Here is a 19,946-nt window from a genome sequence, read left to right on the forward strand (position 1 = left end):
TTCGACTTATTAGCGTTGCGGCAAAAGTGTTTCTTTTATTTAAATATATATTTTTTTTTTTTTTTTTTTATATTCCTCACATTCATAATATAGCGATAAATTCAATTGCGAAAATATACATTTACTTTTATCATACATACATATGTTCTGTATGTTACCGTTTTGTTGGACAATAATATATTTTCTTTCAATACACATGCAATTTTTTTTTGTATTTAAATTAAAAATTCGAATAGTTTTAGTTTGCAATATTTATGTATTTTGATTCGATCTTCATTTAAATTTTTTGTTTAATATTTCCATTGCTGATTCGCAGGCTGCAATTGTTTTATTTGAAGAAGTCGAAAACTTTTTGAATTATAAAACTAAACTTTCAGAAACATTCGCCAGATTTTAGGAACAATTGATGGCTGTTTCTTTGACGGGAAAACGTTTTTCTGGGCTTACACACTTCAGAGAGGCATTACCCAAATAACGAAATAAATTGGAAAATTGTGCAGACATTGCGCACAATAAAACTCGTGCCTTCGCCATGTTGCACATTTAACAAAAATGACTTTACTTCCGTTTCCGGGTAATAAGACTTCGTTCGAAAATTCATTTGACAGATTGCTGGATATATATGTATGTATTATATGAGTTATGCTTTTCACAATTGTTTATACCAAGAGAAAACAACAAAGAAATTGCAATTGTAGATTTAACCCTTTTGTTTTATGTAAGACATGTATAAAAAATAGCAATGAACAATTATATATTTTCTGTATTTTTCCGTTCTCTCCACGTTCCTTTAACAGATATGGTTCCTGATTCATGGGATTTGAACCGATTTCCGCACGTGCATTATAAATGCAGCCCTGTCTGTGTGTGTCTGTGTTTGCTTCTGTTTGTGTGTGTGGGGGGAAGGTTGAAAAACGAAAATCAAACGAATTTCGAATTGAAATAAAACATAAAATGGGAAACTAGGTTTTTTTTTGGTTTTATTTGTTTAGAAAAAGAATTACAAATAATACATAAGTTTTTGTTTTTATTTTTGTTTTTCTCATTTGGTTCGCTTGGTTGTTGTTGCTGTTTATGTATTTCTTTTTTGCAGTTGTTTCTGTTGCCATACGAAAATTAAATAATTAATTTAGACTCTTGCAAAAAACGTATAATAACCGATTATCTCATTTCATTTCTTGTGTATACAGTTAGGAATATTATTTATTTGTTTGTTTTGTAAGGAGGAAATCCACACGAGGCATCGCTAGGTCGAACAAAGTCGAAGCACTCAGAGTATGGCCATTACGATTCGATCGGAGGAAAAGACACACATTTATGAATTATCTGCTAGATTAATTTGATTCAAAAACCGGAAAAATCTTACCAAACTCCGAAATACTCCGCATTTGCTCGACCCATAACGCGATGCTGTATTTTTCTGTATTTCTTAAGCAGTTGCAGTGGCTACATTTGAGACTGATCGGCCGGCAGCGTCCATACATTTGACTAATGTATATGGGGGATGGATCTGCTGCATTCAGAGCCTGGCTAAAAACTAAACAAGACAATTGAACGGCCAATCGGTCCCAAATGAACTGAAGCATTCTGCCCTCAATTCGTATGTAAATGTCTCAAATGTTCGCTCTTCCTGCCTGCCTGCCTACCTGCTGCTCTCGCCTGGATTATCGTTTCATTTCAAATTGTTTTGCTTTGCTGGTTTTGCGTTTTATAATATTTGTTTCTCTTTGTTGTTTCTGTTTTTTGTTTGTTTGTATTACTGAATAATATTTGCATAGTCAAAAAGGAAACATTTGCTTAGTTGTTTGGTTAGTTGTCGCCGCCCTCCTGTGGCTCATCGCCGTCGCCTTGGGCGTCGGACGTCCAAAGGGTCAGGTTGTCCCTCAACAGCTGCATGATGAGTGTCGAGTCCTTGTAGGAGTCCTCGTTGAGTGTGTCCAGTTCGGCTATCGCATCATCGAACGCCTAAGCAGCCAATTAAAAATGTATTTTGTTAGTGCTTATTCTCCAAGGTTTCAAATCAAAGGAAATGTTTGGCAAGGCGAATGCAAGTTGGTAGAACAAAAAGCATTTTCAAAGTGGCGTTAGGTTCGTCATACATTCATAATTGGCTTCACTAAAAAACTTCATCGAACTGAACTCGAAAGCAAAGTGTGTAAATCATAATAAAAACAACAAAAGAGTGTGTTTGTCCTTAACTAAATAATAAACGAAAAGTGTTCACCAGCAAAGGGCGCAAGTAAGTTATTTCACAGGCAAAGTTTTTGGCATTTCTCATGCAGTTTAAGGGGAAAAAGGGGAGAAATGATATTCAAGGCGTTTCGAAAAGTTTGAAATTTCAGTAGAGTTTAAAAAGGCTCTCCATGAAAAAATAGTTGGTAAAGTTAGTTTATTACTTGTTGCTAAGGAGAAAAGTTTAACATTTTAATAGTCATAAGTGAGGAGAAATATGAAATAACATGAAAAAATTATAATTATAATCTTTTTAGGTCTTTTATTTCTTTAGACAGCTTTTGAAACGCCCTGGTTTTCAAGTGTATATCCTTAATAGTGTTAAAGCTCATTAAGTTGGTTTATTAGTTGCTAGGTATCTTACTCAGTTTAGTCACAAAACAACAATAATTTGTATCTTTTCATTGGATGATTAGTATTCGTAAGCGAGTTATTAAGTATACATAGAAGAGACATGTATAAGTTGAACTGAACCTGTTTAGCTAAGTGACAAGCCCTCGCTGGTGAATTGATAATTTCGTAATAGAAGACGGAAAAGTTGAGTGCAAGACCTAATCTGATTGGATGTGTGGGCTGCATTTTGGTTTTTGCAATATCGAACGCCTCCTGATAGGCTTTTTTCGAGTCCTCAACGACGGCTTAACGATTTACACATGATTCAGTTATGTAAAAAAGTAAAAAACAAATACAAGGTGTTAAATAAAGTTGTAAGAAACCGAAAAAATTCTTAAATATCGTTTAGAAAGTGATTTTTGTGTGCCTTGCTCGCGTGCCATACATTTCAATTAATCGAGCCAAGTCTCAGAGTGTTATTAACCTGTTTAGCCAATTGGCAAGCTTTGTCTGGCGAGTTCAAAATCTCATAGTAGAAGACTGAGAAGTTAAGGGCCAGACCCAAACGGATGGGATGTGTTGGCTGCATTTTACCCTTGCTAATGTCAAATGCATCCTGGTAAGCGGTTTGCGAGTCATCGACAACGGCTGTGTTTGCAAGAATATTGTTGTTTGGTTTATAAAGAGTTTGTTATTTCATTTTATACGGGTGTGTAGTATCAATAGGATTTCGGTGTTTGTGATTGAGTGCTTTCCAAGATACTTACTGTTGCGTGCATCTCCTGTGGCAACCTCGGCTAAATACCTGTAATAATCACCCTTCATCTTCAGGTAGAACACCTTGCTCTCGGGATTGCTGGCTTTTGGAATAAGGTATTTGTCTAGAAGTCCCTGCAAGCAAAGAAAACAATAATTTCAATTAATTTCAAATCAATTGCGAGCTTCAACCGCAACAATTAAGCAAATAAGCCGCATGGCTTATTATAAACCCCGTTCCATTTTAAAATCCATCAAGCACGCGTTAAGTTTAATCCAATATAAGAACACCAATCAAAGGAAAGCAAAAGGGGGCAAATCCCCAAGTTCAACCCTGGCCATGGTCTATTTTCTGATCCGTGTATGGCATTATAAATTTCATATACACACAAGTCAAAACCTCTGTGTGTGGGGAAAATGGAAAAATGTTCATTTTAAAAATAGATTTATTGATTGTAACAAATTTTATATATTTCACTAGAGCAAGAAAGAAGAGCGCAAAACGAGGCCCACCCTCTGGACAAAACCTTCCAAGCAACACCCTCGACAGCTGAGCTTGTCAAGGGCGGGGGTCTTTATATTTATATCTATATATATATATATATTTAGGCGGTCGACTGGGCGGCCAGCTTCATTGCCGTCGATTTAGAAGAACACCAAAGTGAGTTGTGGGTATAAAAATAATTAGATGGACCAATTACAACCCCATAAATCCGTCAAAAAGAGACTTGCGCAGAATTGCGGACCACCACTTACCAAAACTTCGTAGCAGATTTCCCTCAGCTCCTTCTCCACACGCTCTCTGTACTCACGGGCGAGCTGCTGTTTTCTAGCGGATGCTTCGGTTTTCTGCTCAATGGAGGAGATGACACGCCACGATGACCTGGTTTGGGCGAAACACACAGTTTAGCACTTGAACTCCAATCAATCTATGGGGCGACATTAATCAAGCGGCGATTGATCGACTCACCTGCGGGCACCGACCACATTTTTGTAGGCAACGGAGAGCAGATTTCTTTCCTCATTTGAGAGCTCAACGCCAGTCTCTGTGACGGATTTCATGGCCTGGGCCATGTCATCGTAGCTGTATAGACAAATATCCATAAGTAATTAAAAATACATATAATCTGGGTTTTCAAAGAAAGCTTGTAAGCTTTCAATTTCGCTAGTCCGAAAAAATTGTTTTCTAAATTGATATTAATTTGTTAAGCCTTAAACAAGCCTTTAACATTGTTTATAAATTCGATCTTCCAATACAACATAGAATTTGTTTATTGTCAAAATTATTTAAATATTGGATGGTAAAGAGTTTAGAATTTGTAAATTCGGAAGTTGTAAGACTTAAGATAAAAGAACTTTTAATTTTGAATTTACTAGAGTCCTTTATTGTTATGAAATAGTCCTTTATTGTTATAAAATACACTTACCGTTCTGATTGCTCGGCCAGTTTAGCCTTCTGGACCAGCTCTTCCTTATCGACTGTCGACATTTTGTTGTTTGTTGTTTTTCTTCGGTTACTTCACAAAACTAATAAAATACGCCACACAGTTCGATATGCCGCTCAAAAGTTGCTTACAATGGCTTTCTGCAATAAATTAGAACGCAAGCAAGAGCGTTAGTGTGTTTTTTAGTGGAGGAGAAATGTAGGTGAGGCCACATTAAACCGTTATCTCGGCTAACGTTTCTTGGCAGTTTGCCTTTTGCAAACACCTGACTGACTAACAGACTTCTGTTGCGGATTACCTGGCTGTTATTTAGCCTGAAATTCCACTGTCAACAGTGGTTGCACAACATTTGCAGGTACTGTTAACTCTGCGAACTTTTGTAAGTCGATTTTTATGGAGTGAGTTTCCGTGCAAAGGGCACATCAGGCCTTTTCAATTTATGATTATTAAATTAATTTTTGTATTATATGCTTATAGCATTTAAATTTGAAAAAAAACCGTACTACACTATTAAAATCATTTAGCTTTTACACATTAATCTTATAACCCATATAAATAATCTTTTTTGTTTAACAACTTGAAAAAACGATATTTTAAAAAATAAATGAACTGATATTTAAGCAAGTTCCAGACATGTCCAATATACCCTCAATGCACTTGCTGCAAGTATTCCTGGGTATATCGTACGAATTTAGTTTGTTGTCATGCTTCCGCTTGACGAAAGTGTTGAATTTAAAACTGCGATGACTCATGGACTCGCAGCAGGTCTTTATTGACTAATCGCTGATGGAATGGCTAATTTAAAAAGGAAAAAACCTGCACTGGAATTGGCCGCACGTGTGACAACGATGCAACCAATTAAAGCTTAGTCTGTGGGTTATAGAAGGTCGGAGATGGACAGAGAATCTGGCAGAGAGATGTGAGAAATTCAACTTCGGCAACAGTGATAAAAATAAACTATGAATAAAAAGAGACGGAGAAATGGAGCAAAAGTCTGCTCGCCTTAATGCGTTTATATGTTTTTCTGTGTGAGTGCCAAAGATAGATATTTATGTACGTGCTAAAGACAGTCTGTTTGTATTTCCCGTACAGTGACGCACTCAATTATTTGCCCACTCAGTGAACTTCTATCGATTAAACGTGCAGTAATTATAAACCAAAAACACAAAAACGACAGGAAAATATGCGACAGTCATTAATTCGCTCACACGTAATCCAATTAGAATTTTGCGATAGGATCTATCCAAACTTTTAACGTAGGATCAATTTCCTGCTTGGCTTTTGGAAAGGGACGTAAGCGAAAATCGATTAATTTCCGCCCGACCTGGAGAAAGCTTGAAAGCAAAAGCAGTATAGAAGGTGGCGGGGGGCTGAAAATCGGCGCGTGGAAATGCATATGGGCGTTGCTGGTATTTTTAGACAACTTGCGCTCTGGACAAAAAACATTTTGTTTGCCCGCCCGGCGGAAACCTCAAAAACCAATCACAAGAATGCCAGCTAATGCAGCCAGCCAGCCAACTGATGATTGAAATGGAAAATCTCTGGTCGGCACACATTGGCGTCATAAAAGCACCACAAATACCGCGTTCAATTGGATTTACAGCCAAGCTTGGCTAACTGGGCCCCCAACATGTGTCAAATAAAAAAGTAGTAAACTAAAAATTATTTTCTAAAGCATTTTAAATGAAAGTAAGATATATCTGAACCTTTTCAATATCACGACCAATATAAAATTAAGTTTATCAAACATAACTATCGAATTTTGATATACTTTTTTGTTAACAGAAATTGCAAATTGTTTATAAAATATTTAGAAGAAAAAGGTAATGATGTGTATTGTAAATTAAGTATTGTAAGTATTGTAAAATGGAGTTTATGGTATACCAAGAATTAAAATCAAAGTGATACATATTACAGTTTAAGCTCGGATTGATAAAGCCATTCCTTAAAAATTCTTCCACCAAATATAAGTTTTGTGAATTCAAGAAGTAGTTTACTTAGAGGCAAAGTGCGACGCATTTAAATCAACTAATGGAATATTGGGCTATATAAATGACCGCCTCTATTTGTATACCGATCGACCGCCAAATTGAAAAAGCATTGACCCTTTGTCAAAACAAAAGGCTGCGGAAAGGGGCGTGGCGAGGGAGGGGTGGGTGCGGCCAACCAACGCGTTTTTAGGTCAATTGACATGTTTTTCTGGCTGTTCGGCAAATGCCAAAACATTAAGCCAGGCGTAACGTAAATTAACGCAACACTCCCCTGAAATGGGCACAAATATGTTTCTAGTTTTTTATCGGATGAAAGAAAAAACTTGTTTTAACCCCGCAGATTGCTCATCTGCTTGAATGAATAAATTAATAAAAGGAAAAAAATACAGGTGGGAGTGACGTATACGAAGTTTTAGATACACTTTAGAGGGGGGAATCAAACCCATATGGTCCGGCTAATTCCTGGGCTAGAAAACTCTGCAAATCTATGGGTACATTAAACTTTATCTGCGCCGGCCGACAGCATGCGCAGAAGCTCAAGAACCCCACAAACCCCGAAACCCAGACGGCGTTGATGTAGAAATTCCTCTACACTGTGGGTACTCTACATGGGGCGAAAAAGTTACTAACTTTTGTGGGGGCTCTGTGCGTGTGCATGTGCGTGTGCTGGTGCTGATGCGTTCTGGGTGGTGGTGAGGTGATGGGTTTGAGATGGTATTGGTGGGGCCGCCAATCGTGTTTCCAAGTGCGGCGCTACAGAATTATAAAAATAATCGGGAGGGAAGAAAGGGGGAGCCGAGAGAGAGGAGGAATGCGGAGAACGTAGCGCTCAGAGAGAGTCCGAAATGTATCTACCACAGGCGGCCGCCAACTGTGTTGAGTTTGGCGAGAAAACCCACCTAACCGCGTGTCCCCATCCAAGTTGATATATATATAATATCTTGGTGTACTGTGTACATATAGCTGACTATATATGCGTATATATAGAAGACGGCTATGTCCGCCGCCTACAACTTAACCGATGAACTGCTGATGATGATGATGATGAGAAATACGAAGCTACAAGCGAATCTCACCGCATCACATACATGCACCAATACTCGGGCAAATCGGGAATGTTCTTTTCTTTCTTTCTTTTTTTTTTTTTTTTTTTTTGCACAAATTCACACTTTCGACTTTTTGCGTAGAACTATTTTTCGGCTTTGGATCGATGCCTAATGGAGATACTTCGATTTTGCTGCGGTCCGAGTATAGATGCATGCAAGTGATTACTCATAGGCGGTTTTACACGTGTTTTTTCCCTCGATATTTTAGCAAATTTTCGTTTTATAATTTCATACACACACTGGCAGGCGCACACTCATAGATACAACACTCTGGGCCAGCAAAATTGTTACTTACATTCTCGATTAACTGAAACTGAAACGACAACGAACACTACCAACGAACGAATGAGAATGACGGACGGCAAAGGTTGCACACATTCGCCGCTGCCGCCGTATCTGTATCTGTGTTTCGCCTCTGCTCTCTCCGCACACATACATTGGCACATGCGCCGCCGCAAAAGAGAGGCAGCATATGGGAAAGGCGCAGGCGAGAGCGAGAGAGATCTGCTCAGGGTTGCCAACCTGCCGTTGCAGTAATGTTGCCAGGTGCGCAGGTAAAACCTAAAAAGCAAACTTGCAGATACAATATACTATTTACAGCGTTCTAAGAACTTGTATATCAAAAGCTCTAACAAGAGCTAGCTTTTATTGTCAACTCTCCGGTTTTATCAGTTTATGAAGTAATAGTTTGTAGTTAGTTTCCAACCTGTTGAAACTTTCGAGCGCTTATCTGGTCCCCAGATTACGCTTTTATCTTGACTTTATGGCCTCCGCAAGGAGGAACCTAATCGGGAGATGTATGCCACTGATAAGGGGGTGGCGGTAAATTGCCTTAATTCTAATTTGGATTTCATTGAATTCGTGCACTCACACATAAAAACGAGATATCAGCCCAACTTATGTTTTACTAGCGATGCGCAAGGAATGTGAGTCTTGGACATGAACTCGTATGATGCATTTTCAATTGAAGTCATAAAAATTACAAACAACAAAGTTAATTTATGGAATTTGATTTTCTCTGAGTTTTGTCTGAAACCTGTAAGTTCTATAATATTTTTAACATTACAAAAAAGCTTGAAAATAAAACTATGAAGCAACTAACAATTGCATGCATTTGTGCAGATTTGTTTAACAACACATTAAGTTTGCGATACAAATTGATAAAACTACTTAACATTATTGGGGCATTAAAAGTATTTCTTTAAAAAAATTACAGCTTAAGAATATTCAATTTTTTTTTATTACTGTATACAGTTTACCGTGCGTGACGCGACTGAAACTTCGCTCACGCGCCCATCTCTACTTTTTACTACAGCTCATAAAGAACAAGACGGAGAAAATTACGTCATCGGCGTCCTATTTGCTTGCGGTAATGAAAAATTGCTACATCCATTTCCTTTTGCAATGTGTTTTTCGCAATGCGAATAGCGCACGCAACGCAATATTGAACGTTGTAAGGGCACCTGCCATCCAATTAGGAGGCCATCGAATCGATAAAGTGCGTGGGCGCAGTTATTCGGGGAAAATTTTATCCGCCGACAATATGGCGGTCGCAAGCCGACACACGACGCACTAGATGAAACTACTCACTGCGCCTGGATTTTCAAGCGAATTACGAAGACGGGGCTATCCTAGGGCTCACAACACTCGAATTTTGACTTAATTTTTAGCCAGCGACCACTTATTAATTAGTTAATTCACCTCGTACGGGTCGGACCTGAAGGTTCTTCTTCTTCTTAACGCGCAGCTGTGTTGGAAAACGTCGGAATTCGGCTAGGGATGGGCCCACAGGAATTTTCCCACACCCGCAGTGAAGAATTCCGATACTCAAGAGCTGTATCGATAGTTGACTTGATGTATTAACCACCTCTAACAGCCCGCACGTGTTGACTTGTTGTGTGGGAACTATTTTCTTGGTTTTACCTAAAAAAAACTTTGATTTTTAACAAATTCAGACATGCCGCGCTCTAAACGTGATAAGAAAGGTGAGAGTTTGGATATTAAATTACCTGGTTACCTCTAGTAATACGTTCTAATTACCTTACTTTAGTTTCCTTGACCAAAACCGACCGCAAGGGTCTGGCTTGGAAACAGCGAATCGTGGACGACATTCGCTTTTGTGTGGGCAAATACCCCAATATATTCGTTTTCCAAGTTCAGAATATGAGGAATAGCTTGCTTAAGGATCTGCGGCAGGAGTGGAAAAAGAACTCTCGGTTCATTTTCGGAAAGAACCGCGTGATGCAGATCGGTTTGGGTCGCACCAAAAGCGAGGAAGTGGAGACGGATTTGCACAAGGTAAATAAGGCTTAATAGATAAACATTATATCCATAACTAATCACTTTTTTAATAGCTATCCAAGCGTTTAACTGGCCAAGTGGGTCTGCTCTTTACGGACAAATCCAAGAAGGAAGTTCTGGAGTGGGCCGAAAACTACTGGGCCGTGGAGTACGCACGCAGTGGCTTTGTGGCCACGGAAACGGTTACCCTGCCAGCTGGTCCCTTGGAGGATTTTGCCCACTCTATGGAGCCGCATCTACGATCCCTGGGCCTGCCCACCAAGCTGGAAAAGGGTATCGTAACCCTGTACGGTGACTACACCGTCTGCGAGGAAGGCAAAGTACTGACGCCCGAGCAGGCGAGAATTCTCAAGCTGGTGGGCAAACCCATGGCCAAGTTCCGGCTGACCATGAAATGCTCGTGGACCAAAAGCGAGGGTTTCCAGCTGCACGTCGAGGATGATGTGAATGACGAGGAACAGGCCGATAGCGCCATGGAAGAAGACGCTGAGGCAATGGATGACAAAGACGACGACGATGATGATGATGAAGAGGAGGAGGACGATGAGTAAATTAGTTTTAGACGTAGAATTAATTTTTATGTATATATCAAGTACAGAAAATATATATACTTGTATTTTTACATTACTTTTATATTATCTTACGTTCAACACAGATAATACTTGATTAATTATAGCTTAGACTAAAAACTAAGTAAACAAAACACTTAAAAAGCATTCCAGATATTGCAGCTAGTGACCAAAAGCCGTTGTACGAAGTCAAGAAAGGCACCAAATTCTCAGTTTGCGTCGTCCGAGAGGATGTAAAGTACTAGTGGCCTTTCGTTTTCGCTATCCTCCTCCAGAAGATCGCTGCCATTCATGGAGATATCCTGCGAGGCAGAGGCCTCCAACTCCAAGGCACTCGTGGTGGCACTTAGAAAGAGTTCTAGGGGAATGGGTTGCCCTGAAACTTCTCGATTCGAAGGAGTTACAGTCTCCAGTGCCACATCTTCTTCGTCCTCGTCCTCTCCGGCTGACATCTGCAACGGCTCCTCGGCAATGTCCATATGTTATTGATCCGCGTGGAGGGCCGCCGTCGAATTTGGCGGAACTGTGCAGCCTGCAGCAATGTGCTCCATCACCTGCTGCTTCAGCTGCGCCACATGGTCCTTGAGGTTCTTTACAATGCTCGCCAGGTCGACGTTCTCGCCCTTGAGGACCTTCACGCGATCCTCCAGCTTCGAAATGCGCTCCAGCTTGCGTTTGCGGCACTTGGAGGCGGCCACACGGTTGCGCTGCCTCTTGCGCTCCAGCTTGATCTTCTCCTGCGTTTCCATGTCGATGGGGCTGACGGTGGGCGAACCGGCTGGGTTGCCAGGTTCGTCCTTGATCACCGAGAAGCCATCGGCCAAGTTGGCGTAGGTGAAGGTTCCTCCGCTGATGCCATTGTTCACCGCCGTCATGGCGGAAGCGGCGGCCGTATTGCTGCTGGGAGCTGGATTGACGGCCGGGAAAGCCTGCGAGTTGGTGTGGAGATTCTGAAGAGCCTCCTCGAATCCCTTGCCAAAGGCCTCCTGCTCCACGGTGACGGGTCCCGCCTTGGTGGGGAAAACCTTGCCGGGCTGTGGAGTCTGGATGAGGTTGTTGGACATCAGGATCTTCTCGAGATCGGGTGTATTCAGGGTCTTGGCCTGCAGATCCGGTGAGTTAATGACCAACGGCGCGAAGATCCGCTTATTCTTGGCACCCTTGCTGTTCAGATCCAAGGAACCGGGACGCTTATTGGGATTGGGGGTGGATGTGAGGCCTGGTGCTTGAAAGTCCAACGACATGGGGCCACCTTCTTCTCCAATGGGCTCTGTTTTCGGTACGATCTGCACGGCAGTTGCAACGGAACTGCCAGCATTCAGGTTACTTAAATTCGCAGCAGCGGAAACGGGGGTTTTCATGTTTGCCCAGTCGATGACGTCAAACTCTTTCTAGCTAATGTAAGAGAAGAAAACAAAAAACAACCTGATAAAAACTTGTTTCGCGATGGATGAGTCATGCAAATAACTTGCTTCTTCTTACTCACCAGAGGGTGGGAACTTTGGGTCGCAGAGAGTGCGATTAAAGTAAACTGTACTTTCTTGTTTGCTGGTTTGTGTTTCACCACTTTTTAATCTCTTGTTTAATCTGTCACGACTGGAATTTTGCGTGATTTATTTGGTTTATTTATAAAAATATTTATTACGCGCAGTTGTTTTTTTTAGAGTGGCTGCAATTCGATAGAGCTGGACAAAAATCGATACTTCTTCGTGATTTTTTCTTATGTAAATGGCATCAGGTGGCAATCACCCCGCCAAACTTTGAAAAATAGTGGAAAAAATACGAACAGTTATTTTTACAGCAAGTTCGTAGAAGATTTTTTATTTTAAATATCATATTTAATTATTAAAATGAATTTAAATGATAAAAAACGAAAACAATTATATATTTCAATTTTTATATAAAATGTTACCGTAACTTAAAAATTAGTAGTAATTATTTTTCAATGTTTTGATAAAATTTGGAAACAAGAACTAAATAATATGTATCATTGCCTCATGCAGTTTTGCCATTCACAAGGAACGCAAGCTATTTGATAGCAAATGACCGATCTGGCAACCCCACCAGGAGTTTATAGTCAGCTGTGTTATTGACGTAACTTTTACTTTTCCCTTGGATTTTGGTATAAACTAAATTGATATTGAAATGGTTCGTCCAACGCTCGTCAGCCTGGCCAAGCGAGTGCCCCTAATCCACTTCCGCAAAGGGGGAGCGGGAGCTCCGGGCGCGCAGACCGCAAATCAGCAGGCAAGTTCCCAGCCACCAGGAGGCAAAAAGGTTAACCCACCGCTCTCATTTACTACGAAGTGCACCTGCTCCTGATGGACTTTCTTATTCATTTCGTATCTCTTGTTTTGCATAGTTGGCCGGAGGTCCTGCAATCGAGGATTACGAGCTGCCGGCACGATTTGCCCGCAAACCAATCGATCCGGAGGAGGCGGCGTACATAAACAATGGAGGAATACCAAATTAAAGAAATCAATCTAGTGTGCTGCTTGTAAAATAATATAGTGTCAGACTTCACCGAATATCACACATGTTTAGCGTAAATTATTCAAGAAAGAATTAAATGGCCGACGCCAGAATTTTATTGTTTAAATAAACATCATGTGTCCCCCGGAGCCAGTGTTGCCAGGTGTTGAGCTGCAGCATAAGCTAGATTCTGGATATAAATAGGCTAAAAACTAAAAATAAAGGCTGAAAAACAGAAAAATCTTAGGGCTTTTAAAGTGTAGAAGGTAAAATTTCCAAATTATGAACCCTACACAAGCACATAATTTTTCTTTTATTTGACACAAATATAATTTTAAAAAATCTCCACAATTCATTTAATTTAAAGATGTGATGTTCGAATATGATACAAGTATCAAACATAACAGCTGAAACTGTTAGTGCTTAAAAATTTTCTAGATGAATGGATATAGGCTACTCACAATTTTTCTAAGCTGTATCTTTTTTAAAGATCTAGCTTGAAAAAGTGTAAACTGCCAGCACTGGCCTGAGCTTTCAGTTCGCTGTGAATGGCATTTGGGGGGCTAGGAGAAAGAACAAGAGCCAACCATCTGAAGCGAAAGCCATTCGGTTCCCACACGCATTTCGATCGTTTCTCTGTTCGTTTCGTTTGTTTGTGCTATAATATACACCCCCCGCTCAGTCAAGATCACCCCCGCCCCCAGCGACTATCGCGAACAAAGAGTGGAAAATTTCCGTGCCAGCTGAAAAACCCTTTGGACGTTTTTTATCAGGTTTATCGGGCCCGTAACACTGCGGCCCCACCGTAACAACCGGATTCCTTAGTATCCCCCACTTGGATGGGAGTGAGGCGTAGTATGCCAGTGAACTGTGCCAACAAGGACTGTCTGGGTCTCAGAAAGCGAGTGTGTGGCCTGCACCAAACCTGGAAGTGGCTCCATCAGACTCCCGCTCTGCACGAATACCTCATCTCGGCCAGCTCCGTGGCTGCAAACACATCCCGATTCGGCCAGACCGCCACAGTCTAAAGTCCAGAGCGACCAAAGCCATCAACAACCAAAACGAATAGCGTAGATAGTAGGCCATATACATAACCTAAAGAAAAGCAAGAGCACACAGAAGACCACACAGAATTAGGCAGAGAATCAAACCGTTAAGAGCTTTTTTCGACACCATTGACCTTGTTGCGCTTGCAAGTGCATTCCGTGTCTTAGTTCACCTGGCAACAGAAATCAACCGTCAAACGCCGCAATTTTAACTTCCTTGTGTGAGCCATGAGCAGGCTGCTGCGTCGCAATTCCAGCCAGCTTCGGCTGCTCCTTTCCTCCGGTGGCCAGGTCACTCGTCTGGCCTCCTCATCCTCCTCCGGGGATGTGGAGCCCCCGACTAGTACCGCCCAGCAGGAGACTAGGAAGCCAAAGCGTCAGACCCCGCCCTTGGTGCCCGATTCGGAGATCAAGAAATCCGTCTTCATCTCGCAGTCCAGCGATGTGTTTACCAACCTGGCCCTAGAGGACTGGCTGTACAAGAACTTCGACTTCAGCCACCACCACGTCCTGCTGCTGTGGGCAAACGATCCGTGCGTGGTCATTGGGCGCCACCAGAACCCCTTTACCGAGGCCAATGTCTCGCGGCTGGTGGAACGCGGCATCACCCTGGCCCGTCGCAACAGCGGTGGCGGAGCAGTGTATCATGACCTGGGGAACCTCAACTGCACCTTTTTCTCGCCCCGTGAGCGCTACGATCGCAAGTACAACCTGAACATCGTGACCAGGGCTTTGTTCCGAGAGTGGGCCATCAAGGCGGAGATTAATGATCGCGACGACATTGTGGTGATGGACAAAAAGGTGAGGAGGAGCGGTGGCAATTGACGGGCTCTTATCAGGGAATGGGGCGACCCTCTGTGACCCCACACTAGCGTCAGCCCATTTTACCAACAGCTGGGGCTGTGCATCTGGTCCCTGTTGCCCGTACACTTAACCAATTCGCCCTTGTTCAATTACAGATTTCCGGAACGGCAGCAAAGCTGGGACACCCGAACTCCTATCACCACTGCACCATCCTGGCCAGCGCCAACAAGTTGCACTTGGGCGAATCACTGGTAAAGGAGCCGGCCAACTACATAAGCAGAGCCACGGCTTCGGTTCCGTCGCCCATCCGCAATCTGGTGGATGTGAACCGTACGGTAAGCGTTCCGCAGCTTCGCTCTGCCGTGGGCTATGAGTATCTAAGGACGGCGGCCACCTCGCTGGAAGACGGCGGTAACACACAGACGATGAAGCAGCGCGGATTCCAACTCATCAATCCCACGGAGAAATGGTTCCCCGGCATCGAGGAGCTGCGCTCCAACTACAGTTCCTGGGACTGGGTCATCGGCAAGACGCCCAAGTTCACGGTGCAAAAGGATCTGGATGTGAAGGGTGATGATCAGGACATGAAACTGAAACTGAGTGTGGAAGTGGAAGCAGTAAGTAAAATAATAAACTACTGAACGAAATTCACTCTAATCGGGGTACTGCTTTTAGGGACTTATGAAGGAGATTGGCATCCAGTTGCCGCAGAGCGATCAGCTCGTCCCGGTGGTCACTCCGCTCCAGGGCAAACCCTACAACGAGGAATACCTCAACGGCATAGTTGGCGCCCTGAAACTCGTCAGTGCATCGAACGTGAAGCAGGCAATAAACGGCTCGGCCTGATTTCTGTTGTGTTAGCTCAACAAAAAAAAAAATAACAACAAAAAAAGAAAATATTATCCTTTACATAGTTTCACTAACGTCCTAATTTAGATTTAATCTTTCCAAGAAACCATATTACTAACCGACTTAGTATTTAAGCGTTTTACAAGCAAAATATTACTTTTGTTATTCCGTTTTGTAAAAAAAGAACTGCAATTAAATGTTTAAACATTTTGAAATGTTAAACAAAATTCTGGATTTAATTTATTTCTTGAAGCGTTTAGAATATGTATACTGTTTGTTTTAGTACTGGGCTTATGACACTTTTCTGCAAAGAAATTTAAATTCTGTTCGAATCAGGAATCGCAATATAAAAAATTAGTTATTTTTATTTTGTAAACCAATAAAACAAAAAAGATTTGTAAACATGAATACAAAGGTAATATAGTAAATCTTTTAAGGCACTTGTTCGCATTCTTTTGACACAAATTGGTTGTACAATTGTATATAAAAATATATGTTACAAACTATAAACATGAATCGGGACTCGCGAAATACTAGGATAGTGGATAGCAATCATGATCTACGAGAGTCCCTTTAATACGCCACAAATCGGAATATAAGCAATTATAAAAATAGCTTTAGAAAATTGCACTCTAAACGGGACGAGGGTAAACGGGCTTAGATGTGAACCGTTTGCACCAATTCTGGCAGGTTCTGGTAATCGGGATCGCGGGCAAAGAACTCCGTGAGATAGGCAAAGGTGGGCCGGTCCTTGGGTCGCTCCTTCCAGCAGCTCTGCATCACGGCGTAGATGTAGGCGGGACAGAGATTGGGCTGCGGCAGACGTTCTCCACTGTCCACCAATTTGATGGCATCCACATTGGATATTTCGCCGTAGGGTGGTGCGCCCAGGGAAAACATTTCCCAGATGGTCACTCCAAAAGACCACACGTCGCTGGCGTGTGAAAAGATCCCCAGATTGAAGCTCTCCGGAGCGTACCAGCGGATGGGCCATCGTCCGCCCTGTGTGAACTGGTACTCGGTGCTGCCGGGCCTCAAGGATCGCGACATGCCAAAGTCACTGATTTTGGCCTGGTGCCGGGCGGTCAGCAGAATGTTCCTAGCGGCCAGATCGCGGTGCACAAAATGCTGAGATTCCAGATAGTGCATGCCTAGGAAAACATTAAAAAATGAGTTTAAAACAAAAGCCTTGCTTGATTACACCTACCACAGGCAATCTGTGAGGCCCAGACCTTCAGCTCCGAATTGACCGTGATGTGGGCACCGTGATCCAGGATGTACTGCAGCATGGAGCCCAGCGGAGCCAGCTCTTGCACCATCATGAGCATGTCCCCCTTGGAAATGCCAATCAGTCGCACAATGCACTTATGCTCCAGCCGCATCATCACGGAGGCCTCGCGCAGAAACTCCTGCTTGTTGCTGTGCTCGTCGCTAAGCATCTTAATGGCCACCTCGATGCGGGAGTCCTCGGTTCCGGCACTGCCCTTCCTTACCAGCCACCCGCTGTGCACAGAACCGAATTCCCCGTGCCCGATCTCGCTGACCAGCTCCAGATTATCCGGATCGATGAAGAACCTCAGCTTAGCCGCCTCCAGGGCGGTGGAGGTGGGCGTGGTGGGGGTGCCACTGCACTTGCGATGCAGGTAACTGGCCATCTCACTCTCCGTGGAAGCTGTCGAGATCAGCGAGTTGAGACGCGCCGCAGCTGGTGCCTTGATCTGCTGATCCAGCAGCGTGAGCACATCCACTGTGGGCTGATAGCCATTGGCGCTCCACTGGCCAGCGCGTTCCCGCTCAATGGCCACATCGCTCTTCGTGAAATACTCAACTTCGGCCTCAGTCTTTTGGGCAATGGGTGGCAGGTCAATCTCAATGGGCGTATTGTTTCTGGGCACATTGTATACCTCGCCACCGGCGCCGCCATCAACGATTCCGCTGTCCGCATTGAATGTGGAGAATTCCGTGGAGAAGGATAGACTCTTCAGCATGGGAGCAGCCGCCTGGAGCTCCTGTTCCGTCCGGGCCATGGATCCACTGACACTGCTCTCGGACTCGCTGCGCTTTCCCTTCGACTTGCCCTTGCGCAGGCTGTTCATGTCGAACAGAGCCTTCTTGGGACTGGTCAGACGCAGCGTATTGAACATGGAGCTGCTGTTCTCCTTCTGTTTCTTCTTCGCTATGGTCAAAGCCGGCACATGTGGGTGGGGATGGTGCGGATGGTGAGGATGTGGGGACACGGGCGTGGGCGGCGTCGCTGGCGAAGTTGCCTTGGGCCTCACCGAGGATCGAGGTATAGTGGCGAACGAGGGCACCTCTGGCTTGGGCTGTGGCGGAACGGCGAACTTGAGGCGCGCCGGCAGTCCATACGAAAAGCGCATGAAGTGGGCTATCAGATGTTCCACGCTGGGCCAGTAGGGACCGTCATCGATGTACAGAAACTTTGACTACAAAATTAAAGTTTTCACACAATGATGACTCAATACCAATCTCTGACAACTCACCCCGCCGGACTGCAACTTGACACCGTTCTGGTAGAGATCAGCTTGCGAAATGCGAAAATTCTTGACCACCTGGTCGCTGAGCAAGGTCAGAACCAATCCAGAGGCCGCTGGCGACTCGGAGTAGCGAACCAGGAAGCAGCCTGAGGTGTCCATCTCGGGTTGCTTCGCCAGCAGCTCCTTGGCATGCTTTTTGAGTATGGCCACCGCTTCGTCGCGGGTCAGAGTGCCATGGTACCACTGATCCCTGGTGGTATTTGCCGGTGGCAGCTTGTAGCTCAGCAGGAATTCCTCCACGGCCGTCTGACCCGCCTCCTTGGCCAGATCGAAGGGGAACTCACCGGAACTGGTCCTCGGGAGCGGCGGAGCTTCAGCCAAAAGCAGTTCCTGCACAGCCTCCAAATTGCCATGCTTGGCGGCCTCGTGCAGCGGCACATATCCGTTTTCTATATTTCTGCCCTGGACATTTGCCTGCGCCGCAATTAGGGTCCTTATAAAACTGGCTGGTTTCGAGCGAGCGGCGTACTAGACAAGAAATTGGATGAGATCAGAAAAGAACTACACATCAGAGTGGCAAGGGATCCTTACATGCAAGGGCTGGCAGCCAAAGGAGTCGGAGCTGTTGACCTGGACTTTGGCATTCAACAGGTGCTTGAGAATATCCTCGTCCGCATTGAGGGCCGCCAGATGCAGGGCCGTCTGGCCATCCTGATTCTTGGCATCGAAGTTCCGGTAGCCGCACTTGAGCAGCTCGAAGACCACCTTGCTCTCGTTTTTGCTGGTGGCGCGGTGCAGCAGATTGGTGACTCCATGGCTGCGAGTGTTGTGAGGTGGGGGATCCCGGATTAGGGGAACCGTCAGCTTGGAGGGCAGTCCATTGGCCGCCTGTTGATAGTAATCCACCAGGGTGTCCAAGCCGTGCAGGATCTTTGTCTGCACCTTGTCGTCGATGGAGAAAAAGGCGTCCTCGCCGCCATGTCGCCGAATCTGGTAGTGGCAAACCTCATCCTGACAGAGCAGGCTCAGCACGAAGTCTCCCGTGGCCGTGCTGCTCTCGCGCACCAAAAATGTTCCATCCTCGTAACCTGTTGATTGCGACGATTTCAATTACTTTTCATTACGGTTCACCACGCCCACATCCGCGCGCTCATCTCTGGGATCCGGAGCTTTAGGGGCTCTATCCCCCAACTCACCTTGCTTAAGAAGATCGTCGGCAGCCTCGCGGGACAGGTTGCCGTGGAACCACTTCATGGGATCACTCATTTTTAGGCCATTTGCTCCAATCTTTTTGTTAATAATTTTAGTTAGTGTGACCGTAGGATGAGTGTTACAAAATACCATCTGTTGTGGGAGCTTAAGTGAGATCAGACGAGTCGCGTTGCCAACTGTCGATAACAAAGTTTGATTTGGCGGCTTTTTAAATACACAGTTTATTTATTGAAAATTAATTGAGTCATTCATATGGATCATCCAACTATCAGGAGAATTATAAGTGTGTTTTATATGTATGAGTCCCCCAGACGTGACGCACAGTCTAACTGATA

At 43.7% G+C, this 19,946-nt stretch overlaps 7 protein-coding genes across 11 annotated transcripts; 4 read left to right on the forward strand and 3 right to left on the reverse strand.

The window, feature by feature from the left end:
- Window positions 1-1,128: 1,128 nt before the first annotated feature.
- LOC108144326 (14-3-3 protein zeta) lies at window positions 1,129-9,648 on the reverse strand. Of its 4 annotated transcripts, none has more exons than XM_041707252.1 (7): window positions 9,565-9,648; window positions 4,749-4,906; window positions 4,292-4,405; window positions 4,078-4,204; window positions 3,333-3,456; window positions 3,050-3,213; window positions 1,129-1,965 (listed from the first exon to the last, which is right to left on the reverse strand). In XM_041707252.1, exons 2-7 carry the CDS (start codon window positions 4,808-4,810, stop codon window positions 1,810-1,812), a joined length of 747 nt encoding a protein of 248 aa, XP_041563186.1. In that variant the 5' UTR covers window positions 4,811-4,906; window positions 9,565-9,648; the 3' UTR covers window positions 1,129-1,809. The 4 variants fall into 4 exon arrangements, with proteins under 4 accessions (XP_041563186.1, XP_041563187.1, XP_017124524.1 ...); XM_041707253.1 differs by lacking the exon at window positions 9,565-9,648 and adding an exon at window positions 9,454-9,472; XM_017269035.2 differs by lacking the exons at window positions 3,050-3,213; window positions 9,565-9,648 and adding exons at window positions 2,707-2,870; window positions 8,159-8,264.
- Window positions 9,649-9,718: 70 nt separating this feature from the next.
- On the forward strand, window positions 9,719-10,802 carry LOC108144327 (mRNA turnover protein 4 homolog). The gene is made up of 3 exons (XM_017269036.2): window positions 9,719-9,848; window positions 9,914-10,161; window positions 10,218-10,802. Exons 1-3 carry the CDS (start codon window positions 9,821-9,823, stop codon window positions 10,713-10,715), a joined length of 774 nt encoding a protein of 257 aa, XP_017124525.2. The 5' UTR covers window positions 9,719-9,820; the 3' UTR covers window positions 10,716-10,802.
- On the reverse strand, window positions 10,758-12,428 carry LOC108144325 (transcription factor AP-1). Its single transcript, XM_017269030.2, is given in 2 exon segments — window positions 10,758-12,128; window positions 12,220-12,428. A coding segment is annotated over 1 exon segment (1,152 nt). The 5' UTR covers window positions 12,095-12,128; window positions 12,220-12,428; the 3' UTR covers window positions 10,758-10,942.
- A 359-nt stretch (window positions 12,429-12,787) lies between these two features.
- LOC108144224 lies at window positions 12,788-13,549 on the forward strand. 2 transcript variants are annotated; one of them, XM_017268901.2, is made up of 2 exons: window positions 12,788-12,980; window positions 13,096-13,549. In XM_017268901.2, exons 1-2 carry the CDS (start codon window positions 12,879-12,881, stop codon window positions 13,204-13,206), a joined length of 213 nt encoding a protein of 70 aa, XP_017124390.1. In that variant the 5' UTR covers window positions 12,788-12,878; the 3' UTR covers window positions 13,207-13,549. The 2 variants fall into 2 exon arrangements, with proteins under 2 accessions (XP_017124390.1, XP_017124389.1); XM_017268900.2 differs by having other exon boundaries at window positions 12,789-13,010.
- A 256-nt stretch (window positions 13,550-13,805) lies between these two features.
- On the forward strand, window positions 13,806-14,233 carry LOC108144578. The gene has a single exon (XM_017269570.2). It carries the CDS (start codon window positions 14,045-14,047, stop codon window positions 14,231-14,233), a length of 189 nt encoding a protein of 62 aa, XP_017125059.1. The 5' UTR covers window positions 13,806-14,044.
- Window positions 14,234-14,473: 240 nt separating this feature from the next.
- Window positions 14,474-16,131, forward strand: LOC108144577 (lipoyltransferase 1, mitochondrial). The gene is made up of 3 exons (XM_017269569.2): window positions 14,474-15,052; window positions 15,211-15,672; window positions 15,731-16,131. The coding sequence occupies exons 1-3, from the start codon at window positions 14,480-14,482 to the stop codon at window positions 15,899-15,901; spliced, it is 1,206 nt and encodes a 401-aa protein (XP_017125058.1). The 5' UTR covers window positions 14,474-14,479; the 3' UTR covers window positions 15,902-16,131.
- LOC108144576 (tyrosine-protein kinase Shark) lies at window positions 15,913-19,728 on the reverse strand. Its single transcript, XM_017269568.2, has 5 exons — window positions 19,596-19,728; window positions 18,991-19,487; window positions 18,406-18,927; window positions 17,112-18,348; window positions 15,913-17,055 (listed from the first exon to the last, which is right to left on the reverse strand). The coding sequence occupies exons 1-5, from the start codon at window positions 19,663-19,665 to the stop codon at window positions 16,562-16,564; spliced, it is 2,820 nt and encodes a 939-aa protein (XP_017125057.1). The 5' UTR covers window positions 19,666-19,728; the 3' UTR covers window positions 15,913-16,561.
- Between the last annotated feature and the right edge of the window lie 218 nt (window positions 19,729-19,946).

This window comes from Drosophila elegans, unplaced genomic scaffold (genome assembly GCF_018152505.1).
Source record: "Drosophila elegans isolate 14027-0461.03 unplaced genomic scaffold, ASM1815250v1 contig_183, whole genome shotgun sequence".
NCBI lineage: Eukaryota > Metazoa > Arthropoda > Insecta > Diptera > Drosophilidae > Drosophila > Drosophila elegans.